The 23,562-nt window shown below is 43.3% G+C and overlaps 1 protein-coding gene across 5 annotated transcripts; it reads right to left on the minus strand.

The window, feature by feature from the left end:
• Positions 1-155: 155 nt before the first annotated feature.
• On the minus strand, positions 156-23,062 carry xirp2b (xin actin binding repeat containing 2b). 5 transcript variants are annotated; one of them, XM_029846820.1, is made up of 10 exons: positions 15,591-15,728; positions 13,466-13,633; positions 12,909-13,037; positions 12,355-12,438; positions 12,136-12,193; positions 11,970-12,058; positions 2,408-11,393; positions 2,144-2,323; positions 1,428-1,558; positions 156-1,352 (listed from the first exon to the last, which is right to left on the minus strand). In XM_029846820.1, the coding sequence occupies exons 2-9, from the start codon at positions 13,514-13,516 to the stop codon at positions 1,467-1,469; spliced, it is 9,669 nt and encodes a 3,222-aa protein (XP_029702680.1). In that variant the 5' UTR covers positions 13,517-13,633; positions 15,591-15,728; the 3' UTR covers positions 156-1,352; positions 1,428-1,466. The 5 variants fall into 5 exon arrangements, with proteins under 5 accessions (XP_029702680.1, XP_029702677.1, XP_029702681.1 ...); XM_029846817.1 differs by having other exon boundaries at positions 2,144-11,393; XM_029846821.1 differs by lacking the exons at positions 13,466-13,633; positions 15,591-15,728 and adding an exon at positions 22,833-23,062 and having other exon boundaries at positions 2,144-11,393.
• Positions 23,063-23,562: the final 500 nt, after the last annotated feature.

The following is a 23,562-nucleotide window of genomic DNA, read 5'->3' on the forward strand; positions in this document are numbered from 1 at the left end:
AGATCTCTAAAAATCTTTTTTCAGGCCTTCACTGGGAACTGCTTGCTCGACGTCCCCTAAAACGACTAGCCCTTTCTCGGCAGACACACGGCCACGTCTCTCTGTCAGTGCCATTAGAACTTCAAATTTGGTGTCCAAAGAAACAGAAAAAGAGATTCCGTTCAACATTTTATTGCTCTCTGATCAGCAAAAAGGAGAATCAACCTGACAGCATGAAACAATCTGTGATTCTCTTGTACAAAGAAAGGCGTAATTTCATAAAACGCTCAGGAAAAATATGTAGGATAGAAACATCATCATCACTTCTGTTGCATTTATATTATATTCTTTCCATATTATAAATAAAATCATTACAGAAGGATTGTGTGTATTATTTTCTGCACACCAGGTGCTGCAATGGCAAATGCAAAATTGTTGCAAAATAAAAGCCCTGACAAAATAATACAACAGCAACCCCACTTTAATGGACCTTCCTGGAAAAGTGTGAGATAGATACAGCAGGCACTTTCCAAAACAACAACAAACAAAGAAAACAATTGGTAGTTTGAAAATGTGACGTTGCAGTTCTTTAGTAGTAGAGGGAAATGAAAAGTTTAATTCATATAAACTCACGTCTTTTGAATGTGTCCCATTTTAGATTTCCAACACATTCTTTTTAGTAGTAATATAGTTATAGTTTAGTGTGTGTGTGTGTGTGTGTGTGTGTGTGTGTATAGGCTCTCTCTGACCTCTTTCATCTACAGTTACATCCTTTTCTACTTGCTTCTCATTTTTAAGTATATACACCACAGATTTCCTTCCATATTCCTACTTTCTTCTATCTTTTTTCAATCACCTGCATGACCCTCTGCTTCAACACTTCTTTTCTCTGTGTCTGCCCAGTGCTCCTTTCTTTCTGATTTCTTCTTTGATGTTACATGAGTAAACTGTGTTGCTGGGCCAAGTTACTTCAAAGGATGCTCCTGGGAACAGCTTTTCTGTGCTGGTGTTTGGGTGACTTAGGGCAGTTGTCTGGAGGGGGCCACTGTGGTTTAGTTAGCTGAATGTCCTCCTCCATTTGAAAGGCTTTTTGGGGAAAATCAGCCCGTGGTGGCCAAACTATGGATATTTTGTTTGACTGTGGTCTGTCTTCATGACATTCTGTTGCTGTCCCAATGTGTGCTTTCTCTAATGAATTTAGGCTACTCATGGAATATCTATACTCTGGTTTGTCATCTGTGGGGGTAGGTGCAGCACTTCCTGCAGGGAGGTTCTGCCCACGTCCATTATCAATGCTCCCTTTGGATTGGAGGAGTTGTTTGTAGTGAGGAAGACAGTAGAAATGTCCATGAAGCGAAACGTAATTTCCAAGGCTGCAAGAACAAAACAAAATCCGTTTAGATGCACAACAGATGAAGGAAAGTAGTTAACTATAGATTTTCATGTACCTCAATTTATTTCTGCAATGTTCGCAGCAGAAACAGGATTTATGGTATTTTTTTTTGTCCACTATGAGAGCATCCATCGGGTAGGCTCTCCTCCGACATACCGTGCACAGCTCCGACCTTGGTACTCGAACCTTTTTGAGAAAGGTGAAATGCAAGTAGTTGATGAGGAGCATTTTTTCCTGGCTGAATCACAGCACAGCAACAGCCCTGCTTTCTTCAGTCGTGTTGAAAGGCGACATTTGTATGCAAGCATCTCTCATGCATGTTCATAGATTAGCTTTCATTCAGTTCTGTCATACCTGCACACATACAGAGACCCGTCCATGAGTCTAAAATATTCACCCTGAACATGTTTTTTAAACAATGCAAATAAGTCATTTTCTTTCTAACATGCTGACAATATGTGTGTGTGGTGTGTGTGTGTGTGTGTGTGTGTTTGTTTGTATTATTTGGAGGACATGTTGAATAAAAGCATTTTAGAGCAGTGTTTATAATAACCACCCATTCATCCATCCATTCGGTGCTTACATCTTGGCCTTTTCACCAGTCCAACACCAGTGTCTTTTATGCTTTGGGTTCTGTCCACGTCGTATTTTACACAGCAAAGTGTCAAAGAGCATGGCAGTAGTAGCTAGTCACCCATCACATTTATTAGAACTGGCACATGCATAGCCTGTGTCAGATTTTTGCAGTTTCATGCTGCGTTCCCTCGTTACCAGACAACACAGTCGTCCTCTGATGTGACACCAATTGGGATGTGGTCTCCTCAGAAACAGTGTAGCCGAGGCTCTTGAAAACGGTCTCGCTCTCTGCCCACGTCTGGTGAAAATTTCGAAGCAGGTTCTCCGTAGCGTCGGCGTCGCAGGTTTCTCTTCGGCTGACTGTTTTTCTCTTGACTGCATCAGCATAGGAAAAGGGTTGAGCTGACACGCTCTCGGAGTGCGCAGTGACAGATGTCCTTGTTCCGGTGACCTTCTTACCAAACTCGTCCACATTCGAGAAATGCTCCGTGACTGATTTTCTTTCAGTGAACGCTGGCGTGTTCTCTGCTCCCACGGTTTCTACCACATGCTCGGAGGTGCTCTTCTGTGAGGGTCTGATTGTCTCTTGAGAACTCTGCTGCTTTGAGGCAGCTTCTGTTAACCCTGTAAGATCTGATAAAGGCTGCTCCTCACTCTTTTTCTTTTCCCTATGAGAGGAAATTTGTTCACCTAATTCAAAAACATTTTTAACAGCCTGAATATCAAATGTTTGGATCTCCTGCTCCAGGATGTCTGCTTTCTCTTTATTAGACTCTACCATTCCAGCATCATTTTCAAGCCAGTCTGTAAGAGACATGAGGTCTTTCATCAAATCTAATTTGCCCTCTGGTGATTCAAAGTTGTTTGCAAAAGTCAACATGTCCACCTTAGAAAGCTCATCTTTTTCTTTCTTCTTTTTTTCTTCCCCACACTTTTCAAAATCTGGGTCTAGTCTTTTAGGAATTGCAGTGGGCTCCTTTCGCGTGTAGGTTTTATTGATTTCAGCTTTTTGAGCTTCTTCAAAAAACTGCCTCTTTTCTTTGACAGTTGCGCATGACGGCTCTGACACATCTGCATCTCTGGTATCTCGTTCACACACACGTGTGGGAGTCTCAGACCTACTTTGGATTTTAGTTGCAATCACAACCTCTGAAGTGTCAGCTTGATCTTTTTCCATATGCTGAGAATTTACATCGGCCTGAGCCATCCCAGGAAAACTCTTTTTGGCCTTCTCTGTTTCAGCGGATGTCACTGCAGCATCCAAGAGATGGGAATCGAGTCTGATTTGCCGATGGAATGTGGCGGGCAATTCCACAATCCCTGATTTTTTCTCTGAGATCTGCTGGGGCATGAGCGGTGGTGGCGGGGTGACGCCACGCGAGAGTTTGGCCGTCGCGTCTTTGAGTCGTGGAAGATTTTCCGCTCTGTCAAATGTTGGCGAGGGCGTGATTCTGGTGAGGCGAGTCGTCGGGGTGTCGCACCGACGTGGCGGCGGAGTGGGTGGTGTGGATGGCCTGTGCAGTAAGGTGGGCGAGGGGGTCACTCTCTGGGACGAGTCCGTTCGTCGCGATTCGATGGTAATAAAGGTTGGTGAAGGGGAACGCATCCGTAGGGAAGGTGATGGAGCCCGAAGGTCAACAGACCTGCACCGACTCGCTTCTTCTCTATTTCTGTCGTGGAAGATTTTCTTTGTTTGCGTTTCAATCTTGGAAGAACCAATGCTGATCTTTGATATTCTCGGTGTTGGGCTGCCAGAAACAGATTTCTCCCATTCGTGCTTTTCTGTTGCATCATTACTGTCCAATTGCATCAATTTGGGTTCTGGAGGAAGGAGTTCAGAATGCTTCTGAGAATTCTCCACTTCACAGTTGCTCCCCATGCTTATGGCCCAGTGTGGGTCCTTACTGAGCAGAGCTTTTTCTGATTTTGAACCAGTGTTTGCTGAACATGAAGTTATTTCTGTGATGTCAGACTGCAGGATTTGGACGTGTTTCTTGCTAGATTCTTCTCTTCCCTCTGTTGTAGACCTTGGGAATTCACTTTGCTCTGACTGAACTGTAGAAATCACAGTAACCAAATTTTCTCTGTGTTGTTTTTCTTCACCTTGCTGAAAAGGATGGGTTCCTTTTTTCTTTTGTGGAGATTTTACATCCTTCTGGGCAGCTTTCTCCTTCTGGACACTGTGATCAGCTTTGCTCTCTGTGTTAATTGCTTCTTTCTTGACTTGAACGTGCTCGTCTCTTACACTTTTGTGAATTTGTGCTCCTGTATCTGTCTTTGAATCTGTCGATTCTTTCCCCTGACCAGGCTGTCCACCTCCTTTAGACTTTTTGGACTTCTTTTTCTTCTTTAATGGACTTGAAGCTTCCTGTTGGCGCTCTGTTACTGCAGCAGTTTCACAGACAGCAGCAGTGGAGACATTAACAGCCTTAATGTCCTGCTTTGGCTCTGACGTTATATCTGTAGATTTACTGATCACAGTCACCTCGGTGGCTTCCATCACTTCTGTCTTGACATCCTGTGAAATCATTTTTGTGTGCTCACTGGTTGTTTTTATCCCTGCTTGCTTTTCCTGCAGACTGGTCTTTTTCCCCTTATGATTTTGTTTGCCTGTTTTTCCATTTGTGTTGGGAGTAGTCTTTTCCGCCTCCGCTGTCAGATCAGAGGCCTTCTCTTGGGTGTCTTTGGGAGAAATATCTGCTCTCATCTTGTCACTCTGCTGAGCTGTGTGGAGATTTTTGAATAATTCCGGCGTTGATATATCTTGAGATTCACATTTGGTTGATTTTACATTTTCCACAGAAGAGACAATCGGTTCAGGTTTTTCTTTTTCATTAGAGATTTCATTAGCATAATTTTTATCTTCTGATTTGTTGGAGGTCTTTGCCTTCTGATTTTTGGGCATGGCTTTTGCTTTTGGCGTGTCACCGCCAAAGCTCTGGTCTTTCTCAGCTGTGACAGGCTGAGCTGATAGGTGACCGGAGGAAGCTGACTTCAATGAGGTCTTTTTAATGGACACAACCTTAGATGTTTCGTTAGAGGTGATTTCCTGCTTCACCGACGATATTACGGTCAAATCTGTGATGATTTTCTTACTGCTCGAGATGTTGCAACCTGCAGTATTTGCCACAACAACGCGCCTGGTTGAATCACTTGATTGGGAGTCAGGAAGAACCTTCAAGGATGCCGTATTGGCTCCCATCTGTTCTAACGAAGTGTTACTTGACTGCTCTTTGGTGGACAGCATTTCAAGGGCAACGCTAACCGAGTCATGAAAGGTAGTGGGCACTGGGGTGGTTGGAGGTGTGCTGGCTTCTTTTAGCTTGCGGTATTTTTCTTCTGCTTTTATTAATGGAGTGCTAAATTTACTGATTGGCCCTCTCATAGGAGGCGGAGGAGAGGGGGGTGGGGTGAATCTCACAGGAGTCACGTGGACTTTGTTAACTGGTTTTGGTGACTGGGGTGGTGCAGGAAATTCAAGGGAAAACGTTCTTGATGTGTCAGATGCTTTTGATTGGCTCCAGCTGATTTCTTCAACTTTTTCTGATTTATGCTCCACATGTCGAGTTTTGCTGAGTTCTACTTTGGGCTCCAGTTTTGGAACCGGGTGTAGAGCTGGGCCTTTCACTTTTTTTACTGTCATCTTTTTTGCTATTACTGGCGATGGTGGCGTTGCCTGTTTTGGCATGCTCTCAAGTTCCTGCTGAGATGGAGGAGGTGGCAGGAAGTCCTGCTCACCAGCAAGAGGAGGTGGGGGTGGTGGAGGAGGAAGCTGTTCAATGTCAGAATCAACAGAAGGAGGAGGAGGAAGATCTGTGTCATCCACTGGTGGAGGAGGAGGTGGGAGTGGCAGGTCAGGTTCTTGCACCTGAGCTTTGAAAATATTTGTCTGCACTTTGGATTTATTATTGACTTTTATTATAGCCTTTGGACTCGACTTCAGATTTCGGAACTCTGTCTTCAAAGTTTTGACTCCATGATTCTGCGTTATTGTCTTATGCTCCACTATTGTTGTTGATTGCTGAATAGACTTCTCCTCAGAGCCTGCCTTTGTTATCAACAAATCACCACCAGTGGATTGATTTTTTTGTGCAGTTTCGACTGTTTTTGCTGTTTTGATCTTTTGTATGTGTCTCTGTGCATCAACAGGGAGGTTTTTCACTGGAGGGCTCTGTTTCACGCGAACTCTTCTGTATGCTCTGAGTTTAGGTGTTTCACGTTGTGCGGTTTCCAATAAGGATTTAATTGTCCCTTTGACGTCACCTTTTATCACTTCTTCTTTCTCAAGCTGTGTGTGCTCTTGCCCCTCATACAGTGACCTAATTGACATCTTGACATCACCCTTCACGTCATCTTCCAGGCTGGAGCTCCTTTGTAATTTGGGTGAGGATGGAGGCTCCATTAAGAGCTGAATAGTTCCTCTCACATCTCCCTGAATATCTGCTGTCTGCTGACATGATTTCCTCTCACTAGAGGCATCCTGTAGACTCTGCATTGCAATGCGAATGTCGCCCTTAATGATTTCTTCTCTTTCAACATCTCTGATCCCTTGTTTTGCCAGTTCCAGAGATTTTAACATGCCTTTCACATCTCCTTGGACTAAATCTTCGACAACAGTTTCAGCTTTGGAGGTTGATGACTTTTCCAGTGATCTCATGGTTCCTTTTATATTTCCTGGGACAATTTCTGGCTTTTCAACCTCTTTGTACTGTTTATGAGCCCTCTCCAGGCACCGCAGGGCTTTTGGTATATCACCCTTCACCACCTCCTCTTTCTCTACAACAACATTCTGATTTGCTGATTCAGACAAGGACGTCAAAGCAGCTCTTAAATCTCCTTTGATTATTTCTTCCTTGTGAGGTCTTTCTAGAGTTGGTTCCGACATGAAAACTTTCACCGTGTTATGAACATCGCCAGGTATAACATCTTCCACGGTTCGCTCAATCGGTGTTCGATTACATCCAAGGAGGAGTTTTGTGCTCTTGATGTCACCTCCGATAATTTTCTCTTTTTCTGCTGTGCATTGGAGAGACTCCTCAGATCCCAAATTAAGCTGTCTGAGATAGTCAAGAGAGCCAGATTCAATACATGTGGAATAAAAGTTGACATTTCCCCTTTCTGATGCATCCACAGTTATCTTCACCGCTTGATCTGACTTATCTGAGCCAGAGAGTTTCTGAAGAGCACTCTTTATATCTCCTCTTACAATGTCCTGTTTCTCAACATTAACATTCTCCTCTTTGTTCAGAAGGGAATAAATTGTCATCTGTACATCTCCCATTTCATCCTCCTGAATAAGGATTCCATGTTTTCCTGAATCATTTTCATTGAAGAGATTCTTTACAGCTTCCTGAATGTCACCGCGTATTATTTCTTCCTTTTCAATGCTTGTGCATCTCTCTTGGTTAAATAGCTGTTTTACTGTGGAACTAATGTTCCCTTTTTCTTCTGTATCTATGCTTATATGCTGCTTTTGTTTTACCTGTGTGTTCAGCAGGTTCATCATAACAGTCTGTATATCACATTTAATAACTTCTTCTCTCTGAATCTCTGGAGCCTGCTTATTCATTAGCTGGTATTTTGCCATCCTAACATCACCTATTTCATCAGCTTCAATGAGTATTCCCTTCGACCTCACCATTTTTTGACTGTAAAGTTCCTCAAGAGTTCCCTTAACACTTTTCCCCAAGATTTCAGTCCTCTCAATTTTGGACTCATTAAAGCTGTCAAATGGTGTCGTCTCAAAGAGCCACATTGTCGTCTTCACATCTGCTTTGGAGATTTCCTCTTGAGTGAGAGTCCGATGGTCTTCATCCTCATCGACCTCTTTAATGTGGTCAAGAGGATTCTTCTCAAAAAGCCAGACTGAATGCTTGACGTCACCCTTCGCGACCTCTTCTGTTTTAACAGTTTCGATCAGGTTTTCGGAGCTCATGCTTCTAATCTTATCAATTGACTGTGTTTCAAATCTCCATTTTGCAGTCCTCACATCGCCTTTTTGTATTTCACTTACATTTACTGTTCTAACAGACCCCTGTGACAGGGCATCAGACTCGAAATGATCTTTGTTTTTCCTGACATTTCCTCCTTGGATGTCATCTACAGTTCTTATTAAAATCTTCTTTTCTTCGGCGATCCTGTCGAGTGGATGTGTCTCAAATTTCCACTTGGCAGAGGTGACATCTCCTTTTTGTAAATCCTCCTGTGTGACAGACTTAATTATATGAACTTCATCTGTGTCCTTGATAGTGTCAAGGGGCTTGGTTTCAAATAACCAACGCGTTCCCACCACATCTCCTCGTATCACTTCTTCACTTGTGACGGTGGTGACTTCATGGTAAAGACCTGCTTTGTCTTGAATGGCATAAAGGGGCTGGTTTTCAAACATCATGGTGTAATTTCTCACATCGCCTTTCTCCTCTTCCTCACAGATAATCTTCTGCATTTTAATCAGCTCTTCGTCTGTCTCTGAGGACGACTTAATTTCATCTAAGGAGTAGGTCTCAAAAATAAAACGCCCCTTATCTACATCTCCTCCTTGAACATCATTCACTGTGCGATTGCATGTTGATTCCTCGGGGCCATCGACGTGCCGGTTTTCAAACAGCCATTTGCAATTCACCACGTCTCCTTTGTGTGCATCCTCTGTCCATACATTCTTCAGCTTCTGCAACACTTCTTCAGATGTTGAAGTCATGATATCACCTGTTTGGTTTTCAAAAATGTATTTCATCCTTGACACATCTCCAGATGCAATGTCTATTTCGGTGACACGTTTGAAAGAGCCGGTCTCCTCTTGGCTAACATTCTCTGTCTCAAAGAGAAAACAGGCCGTTTTTACGTCTTTTCCTCTTATGTCCTCTTGATTGACGGTGCATGTTTTCAGCACAGTCTCTGTCTCATCGTGAAGAGTATCAAGTGCTTGTGTCTCAAACAGCCACGTGCAGGTTTTGACGTCTCCTTTCTGTATTTCTTCTGATCCTTCATCCTCTAACTTGACTTTTTCATACAAGATGTCCATCGGTTTAGTCTCAAAGAGCCATTTGCAGGTTTTTACATCTCCCTTCACGATGTCTATATTGTTGCTTGTGCCCACAGCTTCATCATCTTCTATATTGCTGAAATACTTAATAGAATCCAGCGGCTGTGTTTCAAACAACCACTTTGCTGTTTTAACGTCCCCAGACTCGATTTGATGCTTGGATATGCCCTTGATAACTTGATATTTATCAATACATTCATGAAACTGGTCAATTGGTCGTGTTTCAAACATCCATTTACACGTTGTTACATCTCCTTTCACCACCTCTTCACGGCGAACTGTTTTCACCTCATGAAAGTGACCTGTGTGGTCCTGCATGGCGTAGAGAGTAGTCGACTCAAACAGGTTTTTATTAGACTTCACTGAGCCTGACGTGACACCCTCTATTTGAATCTTTTGAGGCTCATCCCCCCTGCTTGACTCTGCACTCTCAAAGATGTGCTTGAAGTTTTGGATGTCCACTTTATCGATTTCTTCCAGGTCAATTGTTCTGATGATGTCCTTCTTTTCTTCTCTAATTTCCTCAAGAGGCTGGCTTTCAAATCGCCATTTCTGATGTCTGACATCTCCCCTCTCCTCCACAAGAGCTACTGTTTTTTTGAGTTTTCCCACCTCTACCAGCTCTTTTATCTCCTCAGCTGGAGTAGTCTCAAAATAATGCCTTGCAGAACTCACATTGCCTGCAACAATCTCCTCTTTGGTCACTGGTCGAGTATTTGAGTCATCCTTTAACGTATCCATCGGCTGTGTCTCAAACACCCAGCAGTTCTTACGCACATCTGCCCTGCAGCTTGTGCCATCCTCCTGCGTCAGGTCTTCCTCAACGTTTACTGTGCGAATGACTTCTTTCTTCTGCTCTCCGATGTGTTCTAGAGGTTGACTCTCGAAGCGCCACTTTTGGTGTCTCACGTCGCCTTTGGCTTCTTCGGCCAGGGTAACCTTTTGAAGTTTTCCCACCTCCAGGCCGGTCTTCCCCTCTGCCTGTGGGCTGCTTTCAAAAAAGTGTCTCGCAGATCTAACATTGCCTCCAATAATGTCTTCGATGGTCTGAGGCCTTGCGTTAGAATCATCTTTCAGAGAATCCATCGGTTGGGTTTCAAACACCAAGCAGTGCTTTCGGACATCAGCTCCTATCACCTCTTCATTCTCTGCTTTTGGTTTTTCCAAGTCTTGGAGAGAATTTAATGTTTTTATCTCAAACAACCACCTTCCCCAATCACCTTTATTACTGTCCTCCATGGAAAGACTACACAGGAGGCTCAAGGGTGTAGGTCCTATGTCCGTCACAGTGAGAGGTTGGGTGTCAAAAAGCCAGCGAGAGGCAATGGAGTTCTCTAATTCAGTTTCAGTTTTGCGCACAGATTTAATCTCTAGCAGTTGGCTCGACTGTCCCATAATCACGCATTTGAACTGGGTGTCAAAAGTGGTTGTGACCGTTTTAACCTCTCCCTTAATTTCCTCCAGTACCGATCTTAAAGTCAGCAGGTGGCTCTCGTCGATGGTCTCGGTGTGCCCAAGATTTTCCATGCACTTGTTGTCGATCATGTAGATGGTAGAATTCTCATCATTCTCTGTGAACAGAATCTCTTTGGTCAAGTCCTCCTCCTTATGCATCTTATTCAGAGCGTCCATCCTGTGGGTTTCAAACAACCACGCTGCCGCGCGGACGTCTCCTTTATCTATTTTGTTAAACTTGTTTTTATACTCCGTCATGCTGATATTGCGTGTACTCAGCTCATCCATTGGCTTGGTCTCAAACATCCAAGCTGTACGCTTCACATCTTTTCCAAGAATGATTTCCTGCTGAGTTATCTTACCCTCATCATCTTCCTCACTGCGACTTTCATCCCTAATTGTGTCCAAGGGCTTATTTTCAAAAATCCAACGCATGGACTGCACATCCCCAGGGAGAATCTCTTCCCATTCCTCGCATTGATCATAATTGATATCATCGTGGACTACATCATCTTCATAGATGTACTCGCAGCTGTGTAATTTATTGCTGTCTGTTTCATCATAATCAGTGTGGCACTCCTCAATATTAGAAATGTCCGGTTGAATATGCTTGTAGAGGCGTTTAAGTTCATTCATTCTCCTCTGCTTGCAGAAAGCCTCTCTGTTGAATGGATCTTTGAATGGGTTTAATGGTTCAGGAGGTTCTGGGAAATCCTGACATGCTGGAACATCTTCACTTTCTGGCATTTGAAGTAAGTCTGGAGGTGGGGGTGGGAGATAGTCTGCATCTTCAGCTGGTGGTGGCGGTGGGAAATCCTCATTATCAGTCACTTCAACCTCTGTGGCCTTTGTGGACTCGATTGTGGTTGTTTGGCAAACTTCATTTGTCACGGTTTGGCTCTGTTTCACATTTGAGGACCACTTTGATCGGTTGATGTCACGGTCAATCTTTTAAAAGAGTAAAAAATGTTTCAATGGTAAAAAAACAAAAAGCCAAACTGTAAATCAGTCACTCTTTAGTTATATGGACACTCCAATATAGGAGATGGGCCTAAGTGAACAAGGTAAAAAAAAAAAAAAGTTCAACTAAAACCGTGGTTTATCTAGGTTACAATTTAACATTTAAAAACTTGAAGATTTAACACATTGCCATGCAGAAACTAAATGACTTTGTCATATTCGTCTTCCTGCAGAAGATGAAACTTCAAGACTTTGAATGAATGTTGTCATAACCTCAAAAAATATCAGGCCTCCATCGACCAACCATCACTCCCAACCTTGACCGAAGTGCGATTCCGTTTGCACCTTTGAGTTTAGACAAACTCGATGATAATCCATCCATATGTGCACTTCAAGTGTATTCATAGCTGTGCATTCAGGAAATGTTCAACAGCAAAATCATCAAGATTTCTACTGCTTTCCTTTGATTAATGCGGGACTAAAATCTGACAAGCTTACTTTATATATTGTGTCTCCTATCTAGAATAAGAAAATGTGCGAATCAGTGAATCAGAAAAAGCCTACCTTAATTGGTTTTTGTGGAGCCGCCTCCTCTATTGTCCTTTCAAAGTGAGCCCTCAGTTCTTTTGTAGTGTACCTGGGAAATTCTTCATCTAAAAGTCAGCAACAACACAATTTAGAGACAGCAGCATAATACAGAGAATGGGCTGTAAACAAATAAACATCGTACCTGCTTCATTTTGACGGTTGTCAGAACTAGATTCCAGGTTATTGCTGCAGTATGACACCTACATTGAGAGGGAAAAAAATCTGTGATCTCAGCGCTGTCAGACAGGATGCGGCACCAACCTCATCGATCGCTATCAGTTTAAAGGGGGTAATTAAAATGTTGGGCTCATTAATACAGCCTCCTCTCGCTGTTTGCAGAGTGAAAAATGTGCAGTAGTACCGTTGTTTGTTGGTTGCAATCTAGCGACTCGCTGCCAGGGAGCACCTGTCTGGTCGATACGATCACCTCTGAGTCAGACATTTCCTGTGAAGACGAAGACAGCAGTATGTAAACATTAAAATATGTGTACGTGCCCCCCCCTTTCCCCCCACACACACATACACACACAACTACACATGCCACAGATAAAAACATACCCCTCTGTGACTTAGTCCACCAGTCAAAGCCTAATAGAACACAGTGGAACACCCTACAAGAGACTGCAAGAGCAGATTGCTCTCTGCATTTTGAAATGACTCATCACAGATGGAGCCAAGGCGACAAAGAATACGTCAAGCTGTTCACTTACTCACAGCCAAAAAAAAATCATTCTTCTTGTTGGCTTTGTTCTTAACCAATTAATGATGCTCTGAAGGGAACCTGGTGGTGTGGGGAAAAAATAGGAAGGAAGGAGCCGTAACCACATTCCCACATGGAATGGAACACACAAAACAAAACATGCCTTCTTGTTCCCTTCTCTCGTGGCTTTAACCTCCAGATGTCTACATGTGTACCTGCACAGTTGTTTGGTGGAGCTGAAACTGGGTAACACTGTGTGAGTTTGCAGTTTGCTGGGTCTCAAACAGCTTCCTCACACTGGCAAATCCCACTGGCAGGGAACAGACTGCCGACTCTTCCGTGACCTAATGAAGCAGGAAATATCATTAGCTGCTTCCACTTCTGCATGACCTGAAATGACAATGATTCTTAATAGAGCCATTCTTTCTGGTGTGCGTGCAGTGCAAGTCGCTGTTACACACATCGCGGTTCCAGCTGATGCCATGCGTGGTTTGTAATTGTGCCTTGTGCATTTTATAAAGCGTTGTGTTTCACCTCTGGTACTAAAGAATCTAAATATGACCTTCTCAGCACAAATCAAGTCCAATTAACCCTGCATGATAATAATGTGGCAATAACAATTTGTTGCAAGTCAGCACTTGTTCTAGCTGGGAACAAGACTAGGCAGCCCCCGAGAAATCATGCTAACAAGTATTTCAAAGCGTTGCAGTCATCATCTCTGGTAATGGCTACACATAAAGACACTGACATGTCCATGCACAAAGTTAAGTACCCCACTGGGGACGGTGTTGTCTGCATGCTTGGAGACAGCTGCCTGGTACATGGCCTCGCAGTTGATCAGCGGGATTCCCGTCTGGGTCCACAGAGTGAATCTTGTTGACTCTGGTTCAAATCTTTCTCAGGAAGTCCTGCCCTGGTTCAAAACTTGTGCTGCCAGCAGCTAAGGCACAAAAACCACAGATATGTTTGTCTATCAGGACACACACACACACACACACACACACACACACACACACCTATCCACAGACAAATCCTGACCCTGGGTCAGACCTGGAAACTTCTTGGTATAGGGCGTACCGGTGTATGGCTGCAGAAATATTTAATTCATCCTATGAGCCATCATTTATCTAAATCTGTAGAAGCAGCATCACATGAATGCTTATTTAAGAATTGTACAGAAATTGCACAAAACAATGCAGGTAAGGAAAAATGTACATGAACTACGTTTCTGCACACTGGTGCTGTCCGTCTGTGATGAGAGACCAGACATTTAGTTTTAAATTATAAATATGAGGATGCAGTTTGTTTTTTTTCTTTAAAGATCATTTGAATTTTTGGTTTTCTTTTTGAGCTTTAGGTGCCTTCCTTTCTCCTGCTAGTAATCCAGCCTTTACAGAAGGGTTCCATGTGGACATTTTTAAAAAGCAGTTTCACATAACTACGAGTACACTCTTAAATACTCAGATCAGAGCACACATATTTGGGGTGCACTGTCAAATTAAATGATGGCTATAAAAAAACCCGGCATAACGCTGCTCAGATGTCCTCAGCTGATAAATTGTATTCTGTGAGTCATTCAGTGAAAATATTAAAAGCTTTCTCTTGATATTCACTCACTGGAGGTCTTAGATTGGATATTCTGCACTGCCTTCCATCGGTCCACGGCGGCAGAGGATTAATCATGACCTTATTTTGTCTCCTCGGAACTACGTGAACTTGTGAGTCTTTTTAGCGTAACCTCATGGTTTAACGCTTTGCTTGGATTAACAATGAGCCCTTAAGGCTTCTCAGAGCGCTCTCTGAGACCACATTAGTTGTTTAAGGCATAAAAATCCTGGTTTGGATCTGAGTTATCTTTTCGCTCAGTGGTTATTGGAGACAGTGCTGTCAATTACAGATTTTTGGTTGAGATCTTTAAGTCTCATCCATTCAAAAGCAAAGGAGCAACACAGGAAACCTGCAAGTTTTAAAGTTATCTTAAATTAAATAAGTCCAGGTCAAAATGACCACCTACTTCCATCTGGTTAAAAGCAGGTCCATTAAGATCAGTAAAAGCTAATGTGCTTTTTTTTTAAGAGAATTTGAAATCCATCAACGTTGTCATCCAGCCTTTAGAGCTGAAGGCACCTGTTAGTGCTGCTTTTATCTGAACTTTATTTACATGTCTAGCATGACTTATTTTAGCTTCGGAGCAACAGCGGCAATAGTTTTATAAAGCTAAACATTAAAACAGAACATTTTCTTGTTGTTAATGTAGTTCAAAATCCGTTTTTAACAGAGCTGCATTTCTTTTAGTGGGAGTTTTTTGGTTTTTTTTTTCAAATTCAAACATAAATTTGTGGCCAAAACAGTTTATGACTGTATCTCATAACATGTGTGACCAGACGGAGAGCTCAAATGACAAGAAAGTGAAGTAATGTAGGCGCCAAGTACCCGCAAAAATAAATCAGGCCTATTTTAGATGTAACCAGGGAGGCTCGTGTTTCATAGCAGAATACAGAAGGTAAGTTAAGGCCGTTGTTTCTGATAACCTGCATCAACTGTCTTGTATTTTCGGATTGTCTCTTATTGATCTTCAGAATCCAAAGATAAATGATTAAAAATTGGAGTCAAATAGCACCTAATGGTCTTAACTTTGCATCGCTGAGTTCCATTTATTTTGTCTCAGTAGGACTCTAGTCCCAATTTGTCCTCAGGAGGAATATCCAGAGTTAAATTAGGCCCATTTCATGTTTTCCTGTCCTCTCTGGATACAGTGGCTGGACAGTATTGAGGAATTTTATATCAAACATGCACCAATTTGGTGCCTTGTGTTAAAGATGCCCTAAAAAGTCACAATAATTCAGGCTTCCATACAAACTTCCAATAAACGCACCAATAAAAGAGCCACCACCTACCAGCTGCAACAGAAATGAGTCCAGCAGATGGGAATCCCACACAAAGGCCTCTGCACCCCTGACCTGCAGGTTCTGTCCAAGCCAAACGCAAATCCCAACCAGCGTTGGAGGCCGGCTCCACCACTTTGTATTTCACTTCTGTCCAGCGAGCAGACAGTGACGGCCGATTTTATTTTAGACCCTCCGCCCACATACCAAAATACAGCCCTGGCCTCTGCGCCTCCAGTGATTAGCCCCCTGAAAAAAATCTGTTAGGAAGTACTTCCTGTCACACCTCTCGGCCACTAATAAATCAGATCCATCTAGTTTCATCATCGTGGTCTCCGTTCTTTACTCCACCTGTCACGGTATTTCACACAGCACATATAAACCCACACAAAGATTTTCCAGCATTAGAGTGGTGCAAAAATGTCACTGCAAATGGTTTTTGAAGCTAAGAGCTGCCCGAACCATGTGGGTTAGGGTTGGGGGAGTTCTCCCTGAATCAGGGACAGTGATGTAATGCCAGTTGCCGGGGGTGTTAGAGGAGCTGCTAATACTATACGTTGTCTCGAGGTGACGAGCAGACCAGATCATCTTGTTTGGAGGCGCTGAGACGGTGGCGCCAGCCTGACCCGGCATCTCAGGGACGCAGCACGGCGGGGTTTGGAGACCAGACATAACTGACAGGGATCTGAGTGAGCAGCGAGGTATGAAAGCATGACCTGCTCCAATTAAGCATCAACACAACACGCTCATGATGATGTAGAATCGGAGGTTTACATTCACACCCATGCTGCTAGTTAGGAGGGACAAAATGGCTGTGAGCAGTCTAGACGCTGCCACGGTCCTCAGACCGCACAAACACGTCAGCGCTGATGTCGGTTTGTTCCGAGGCCTCGTGTTATTTACATGATGAGCCTATTTTATGCAGCGTGCAATCAGTCCTCTGTAATCCATTAAACAGAGAAGCCAGGCAACAATGGTAAAGGAAGGATCATAAATTTGTGGGTTTTCTGTCAAACTCAAGGGGGCGAGGAGCGCTGCCATCCTGGAGACAAATGATTTCCATCAGCAGCCTTTATTAACATTAGCATTATTAACAGTCTAAAAATGCATATAAATGTCATTTCAGTTTAATATAAAGCTACATTCATCACCTTCAGACCAACTCTATTTCACATTCACACTCCTATTTATTAGCATTCAAACAGCTAAAAAAAACCCAAAATAATAGTGAAATATTCTAACAGTGTTCATGCTTTTGAAATATGCAGCAGGAAACACAAAGCTCGTGTATATGGTGCTAAAATCCCACAAAATGGTTAAATTTGGGTTGAGAATAAGGCTCAACAGCAGCCAGCATTGTTCTAAAACCTTCATGGGGAAAGGATTGTAGCCTTGACGTTGTTGGAATCTGAGAACATATTTCAACGAAACAATAAACAACATGTCTGCTGGGCACGTTCCTCTTTGTTTTTTTCATGAACTTTCCTCACCGTGCCCTTAAGCAAGGCACTAAACCCCTGTCTGCTCCCTCCTGAGAAAGTGCTGGCTGCGAGTGTTTACTGCGGAGCCACAGAGTGTGAACTGGTAAGCCTCAGCCTCCCCTGCAACCACTCACCCAGACTGCTGTAAATATCTGTGAGCTCTTTGTTATAATGCCTAATTAAATAGGATTTAAAACCCAGGAGAAGTTGTTGAGATATTCATGCTGCAACGGTGTAATTAGATTTTAGGAGGAAGCTGAATGTCATTTTCACACAAGCTGATAATAATAATGCGGCTGTATTCAGTATAAATAAATTTGCATTTTATGCCTCCGAAACCTTGGGAGTGCGGTATGACATCTGACTGTGGTTGATGCCCAAATCTTGTGATTTAAATTAGATTATAGATTATTATTATTAAATTAGATAAGCCACGTTTATTTAATACTGCAGTTAGGGGTCCGGCCTGTACAGTGTTAGCAAATGCACAGAACTTCTGTGGGACATGCTAATTTATGAAATGCTAATTAAGAACTCTGGCATTCTATCATAAATTTATGAGGGAAATACTGCTGCGGCAATAATAATAAATCATGACGGCCCTTCTTTTTCTCAATGATGTCCTCCCCACTGCTGAAGCTTGAAGGCCTCTAGAACAAGCTGACAATGCTCATTGAATATTGTTGAATACTGTGGAGCCTCGGCGCGGCTCACAGAAGCACCACCAGCAGAATGAAAAGGAGCCTCGTCTCTGCCAGATGCTGCTGCAAGTGAGGCCGGGTATCATCTTAGATTAACACCATGAACTTTCAATCCACGTCAACGCTACATAAACCCTGCCGCTACGTTAACTTTCTTGGATCGTGGCAGGTGAAGGCGTCGTGTGCTGAGTGTTGGGGGACATCCGACAGACGAGGTGTATGAAGCTGAGGCTAAGCTCTGTTTTATTAGTTTGAGGGTTTGCGAGCTTGTTGCTGAGGCTTCGTTCCATTTCAGAGGTCTGTTGCTCACCTGGTAACAGCGGTGAGAGCGACGCACGTTCTCGGCCTCTGCTCTGGGGAAGGAACAAAGAAACATTTGCCTGCATTTATGAAATGAATTAAATTAAAATGAACTCAGCAAAAGCCAGTGATGAATGGACGCAATCTGAGCGCACAGAGAGGGAAAATAATGTAATGGGGCTGGATGCTGATGGGTACTAACTCTATTACCACAGCAGAAGGGACCCTTTATGAGAGGAAGCTTTTTGTTCATCATCAAGATGGCCATTTACTTTGGTAGGCAGGCTCTCCTGTGGTCCACAGGAAACGTTACAGCCAACTGGGCACAACAAACAGACACCGTCAAACACAACCTCAGATTGTTGTCTGTCTTCATAACCCTCACCAACTGCAATTTTACAAAAGTTTGCTTACGTTATCTTTGAGTCATTTTATTGACCTGTAGCGTTTAACACAAGGCTGATGTTACTGTCATGTGGACAACAGATAAATTCTTCCATCAAGGCCTGATCGTCTGGCTAAATTTATATTAACATCTCCTTTTCTGAATCTTTCACAACAATTCACTGATTCATCCATAAACCTTTTCAGCAAATAAGCACTGCAACATCCTCCTGACTGCTGACCCATACTAGAACCTACACCTATTCACTGGGGCCAGAATCCAAATGCACTGAGCTCCGGTGTGTTCAACGTCTAACGTCGGCGTCGGTGATAAAAAATCATGCTAACGAATCAGGAACCTGTTGAGTATTTAATAACGTACATAATAAAGAGCGTAATAAAGTACATTTTGGTGCTCTGCCAGCCTTAAAGGCATGCTCAGGATATCATAATCCAGCATTCACATTCAATTTTGTACCATCAAAGTGGGGAAATAACATGAAATCCCACCAGAATCAGTCTGATTAGTAGATTAGTAGAACCTGTGAAAGTCGTGTTCGGTGGGGTGAGAGGGGTGACTCTTCCAGGAAGACTCAGGAACCAAGAGCTCCCGGTGCCATGAGACAGAATAATATGCATGAAACATGCAGATAAGTGCTCTCAGGGGAGGAGAGACTTGGCTGCTGAGCAGCACTCTGATGCTCATAAACACCTTCCTCTGTGAAAAATGAGCTGGAATTTGTAAGAAATTGACAAAGGCGCTGAAGCATCAGCACCCAAGCTAGGCCTCGTGTGTCCACACAGACAAATAGATTTGTCCCTGCGAGTCTGCCGTTGTTATAGCTTGCTGTGCATTACAGAAGTAGACTGAGCTGCACATTTGCACCTCAGCCTGGAGACGGAGATTTGTGTGAGCTCCAATCTCTCAGTCCCAGCTGTGGAAAGAGACGGGGAACCTCCCAGGAAAATCCTGACGGACAGCGAGCGGCTCGTGTGTTTTGGATGATCTCTCTTAACCCTCATTTAAAATTAACAAACAAATTCTGATCATTTTGTTTTCTTGACCGCTACATCCCTTTCAGGGTCACAGAGAGCGTGCTGGAGCCTAACCAAGCTGCATATGGTATCTAACTATCTATGGTATATAGAGCCCAGCCCAGTCATCAACAACAACAACAACAATAATAATAATTTTTAGAATTGTTGTTGTTGTGCATCATCCCTTTTGTCATTCTTCAAGGTTAATGTGACAGGAATGATTTTACATGTTGCAACATGCTTGTTTGATCCACAAAACTGTCTTTGCTGTGCAAAACTATGTAAGAAAATAAAACAAAAATCCACATCTGGTCCGCATCTTTAGGGAGGCACGAGGGTGTGTGTGTGTGTGTGTGTGTGTGTGTGTGTGTGTGTGTGTGTGTGTTTGGGGGGGGTCTCTGAAGAAAAACCTTATTATTACATTTCCTGAAAACTGGGTCATTCTGGCCGAGGTGGGACGTCACCATGGTGGAAGGCAGATATCTCCCTGCAAACGCGAGAGAGCTAAAACTGCACATGGCTCCCGACTGCCTCCACCCAAAGCTATCCGTCAATTAGGGTATCGGGTTTCTGTAAGGATATCACACTTTTACCCCCAGACGTTTGGAGCCGCGAGAGAGAGACAAAGTCATTGATGGCTTCGCTTCATCACAAGCAGATAAACACTGAAAAACACCAGTCTGTCCAACATTTGCAGGTGTTTAAATAAAAATGATACGTATAAAATATATGTCAGTTTACAGGAGAAAAAAGGACTACATTCATAGCAACAGAGCATATATATAGAGCAATCGCCTGTCCCCTGACATGCCTGACACCCAATCTTGGCACCAAAAGACATGATAGAAATTCAAAAAGAATCTAAAAATATCTGTCTCAAGTGACAAAAGACTGAGCAGGATGACTGAAGGAAGGGTGACCTACATTACTGTCAATAAAATCCTCAGAAGTCGAAGCATCCTAACGACAAATATGGCCGGACACGTCTCTGAAAGAGGAGAGGAGTAATTATATTTGGAAATACTCGAAAGCTTAGGTGTAGGAAGACCCACGGTGAACAGGATTTTTGTGTAATCATGCTTTCCAAAGATGCTATGAGATCATAAATGATGTTTATAGATGGGAATGCAGCCGAATGAATTCATTTTTTCATTTAAATGTGCTGGTATTGTTAACCCAGTTCAGTCTTTCCTCGTGTCGTCACTGGTGAGATCTCAATCAGTTCGTTTTGTCTCCTGTCAGCTCCGTCACACCAGTCAGTCAAAGGTCTATTTACAGTTTTCTGCCTGGGTCTCGACAGTCCTCAGACCCTGATCCTGCTGAGCTTCAGCCAGAGGCCTTTGTTTGGAGGTAACCAAGAGCTCACCTTAACTTCTGCTTGCTTTGCAGCGCCAAACCACACTTAGCTAAAACTAGACTTTGTGTGACAGGCTGAAGATCAATAAATTCTTTACGTCGACGCTGCAGATTTGTACCCCAAGAATATTACTGCAAAACTTTTTCTCAAAGTTACAAAGATAGATGAGAAGTAGTTAAAATAGAATAAATAAACATGAAGCTTTACTTTTATTTGCTGAGATTCATTATTCCAGGTTATTAATAGATGTCTAATGGAGGCTCTGCATTACCAAGATTGACTTTTGAGAACTGAAGCCTTTTTTTATACAGAAAAGCTGAGCTGCAGTAATTATGTCAAGGTCACAGATGGCCTGAAGATAAACGCTCTTTTCCTCATCAATAACCACATGACCGCCTGCATGTGTGTGGGTGTGTTTGTGTGCGCGCGCGTGTATGTGTGATTTATGCTAACTCAGACTGAACACAAGCATCCATGTAAAATGCATCATGCTTCATTAATCTTTGCTGTGGCATCAGTCTCTTGCTGTGTATTAAAACCTGTATATTAAACCCTGAGCCAGGTCACAATGAACAGAACCAGAGGATATATCTGTCTTTTGTTTCATATAGTTATATATGTAGATTTGAGACCAGTACTGAGAGAACACAGACTTTTATAAAGTGCAGTCTAACAGGAGTATCAGTGCAATGATAGTAAATCTGTGGCAGCAGCACAGGCTGTTCCTGTCACATAGCTACAAAGTCGCCATCTCGTGGATGAATGTAGTTACTACAGCACACCATTCTTTGAGTAGCATCTTCACTGTAAAAGGTGACCATGTTTAATGTCTCTTTCTGAAAAGAGGCAATCATAGTGGGATTAAATTCTCAATGGAAGCACAAGCTTGTTAACAATGATGAATCCCTGGCTAAACTAACACAACTACAACACTGTGGTACTCTCATTCAATAATTTACGGCTCCTAATCCTCACACAGGGCTTCAAACATGAAGGTTTTTTTGTTTATATATCAGAAATGCTCGCTCTCTGAGAAGAAGAGTGGGAAATCTGAAAAATGTCATGTAGCTGTTTTACTAGGTTCCCCCTGTGTGACACACACGCTGGCTTCTTTCAAACTCAGTGAGGATTTGTTATTGTGCACACAAATTTGATACAGTTGTCATGGCTACCCTGCCTTTCTAACTCGAGTGGGTGACACAGCTGGAATAAGACATGATTCAATCCTGGCCTCTGCCAGTCTGGCATTAGACTCATACAGAGTTGGCCTGTCTTCGCCTATTAAATCCACCCGTGTTTGATTGATGGGGATGAAATCCTCACAGTCGGTGTTGACTGAACACACTTACATCGTCATTTAGCACCAAGATTCCTGCCTTTATCAAATTCCATCACGCTGCTGGAGCAACAGATCCAAATCTTTAAAGGGCTTAAAGCCCTCTTACACCCGAGAGATCCACAGAATCCGTGTGACAGAACTTGGCGCTGTTTCCTTTGACCATATCAAACAGAGCACAGGCCACATCTCTGTCAGACGTGTCTGACATTGAAACGGCAGCTCTCTCAAACTGCTGCCCATGTGTGGCTTCCACAGCAGATGTGATGGAGTCTCATCCCATTACTCTGCTGTGGTGCTGCACTGGGACGCACATACACAAATACACGCGCAGAAATGTGCATCAGAACTCCACCACTAATTGGGTCCACAGTCCCGTCACAGCACCGGCCTCACAGGCTAATACAGCCTCACAGCAGGTGGATGTCCATTATTATTACCCCGAATCTTAAAAAACTAACCTGGGCAGCAGGCAGGAAGTGCGGCTAGACATCAGAGGGGATGTTGAATAGCTATTGTGTGGGTTGTGTTTAAGCTTTGACTGCTGGTGGTTATTAAAAGAAGCCCCCTCCCTACCCACCCACACCAAATGAAGCTGAGGCTATCAGCAGCGTCATTGAATTCAAGCAGCAGAAACAAGACAATGCTCAGACTAACCTGTAAAAAGGAGGCCAGCAGTATCTCAGACGGCTGAGGCGCTCTAATCCAGCGGTGGATAATGCTCTTTCTATGAATGTGTCAATAATGGGCCCAGTGGGGGGAGAGAAGGCAGAGACGTGTCTTGCCGTTGATTGAATTTCCACTGTGGTGCAACAGCACCAGCGGGGGACTGTGGCTGCATTAGGGAGGGGACACAGGTCAGCACGCTCGACAGGGCTCCACTTTCTTGGCATTCAAAGACACATCAATCAGCAGCAGCTCTCGAAGAGGCACAGCAATCGACAGGTTGTCCACCCGAAGCCTGGCGAGCTCTCTGCAGAGACGCACGGAGGGGACGTGGGAACACAACGAGGAGCACACATATTTAATGACAATAAAGTCACACATTTGATAACAACAAAGTCAGTTTAACATTAGTTCTCCTGTAATATAGACTAAAACGTTTGCCGTAGGTTCTGGTGGGTAACAATATTTGAATTTAAAGGTTTCCTGGTTGTGTCAAGTAAGATGTTGGGATGAGAGATACTGGATATCCACGTTAACCTGAGAGGGATGTATAATTCAGGGAGGCCAGGAAGCAGAGGCAGTATCACATACTGGTGGCTCTCTCACTGACATCGAGTTACATGGCTGGTGACTGACACAAGGAGCCCCCCCACCATCCATCCATCCATCCATCCATCCATCCATCCATCCATCCATCCATCCATCCAAACCTAGTTCCTAA

This window comes from Takifugu rubripes, chromosome 1 (assembly GCF_901000725.2).
Source record: "Takifugu rubripes chromosome 1, fTakRub1.2, whole genome shotgun sequence".
Taxonomy (NCBI): Eukaryota; Metazoa; Chordata; class Actinopteri; order Tetraodontiformes; family Tetraodontidae; genus Takifugu; species Takifugu rubripes.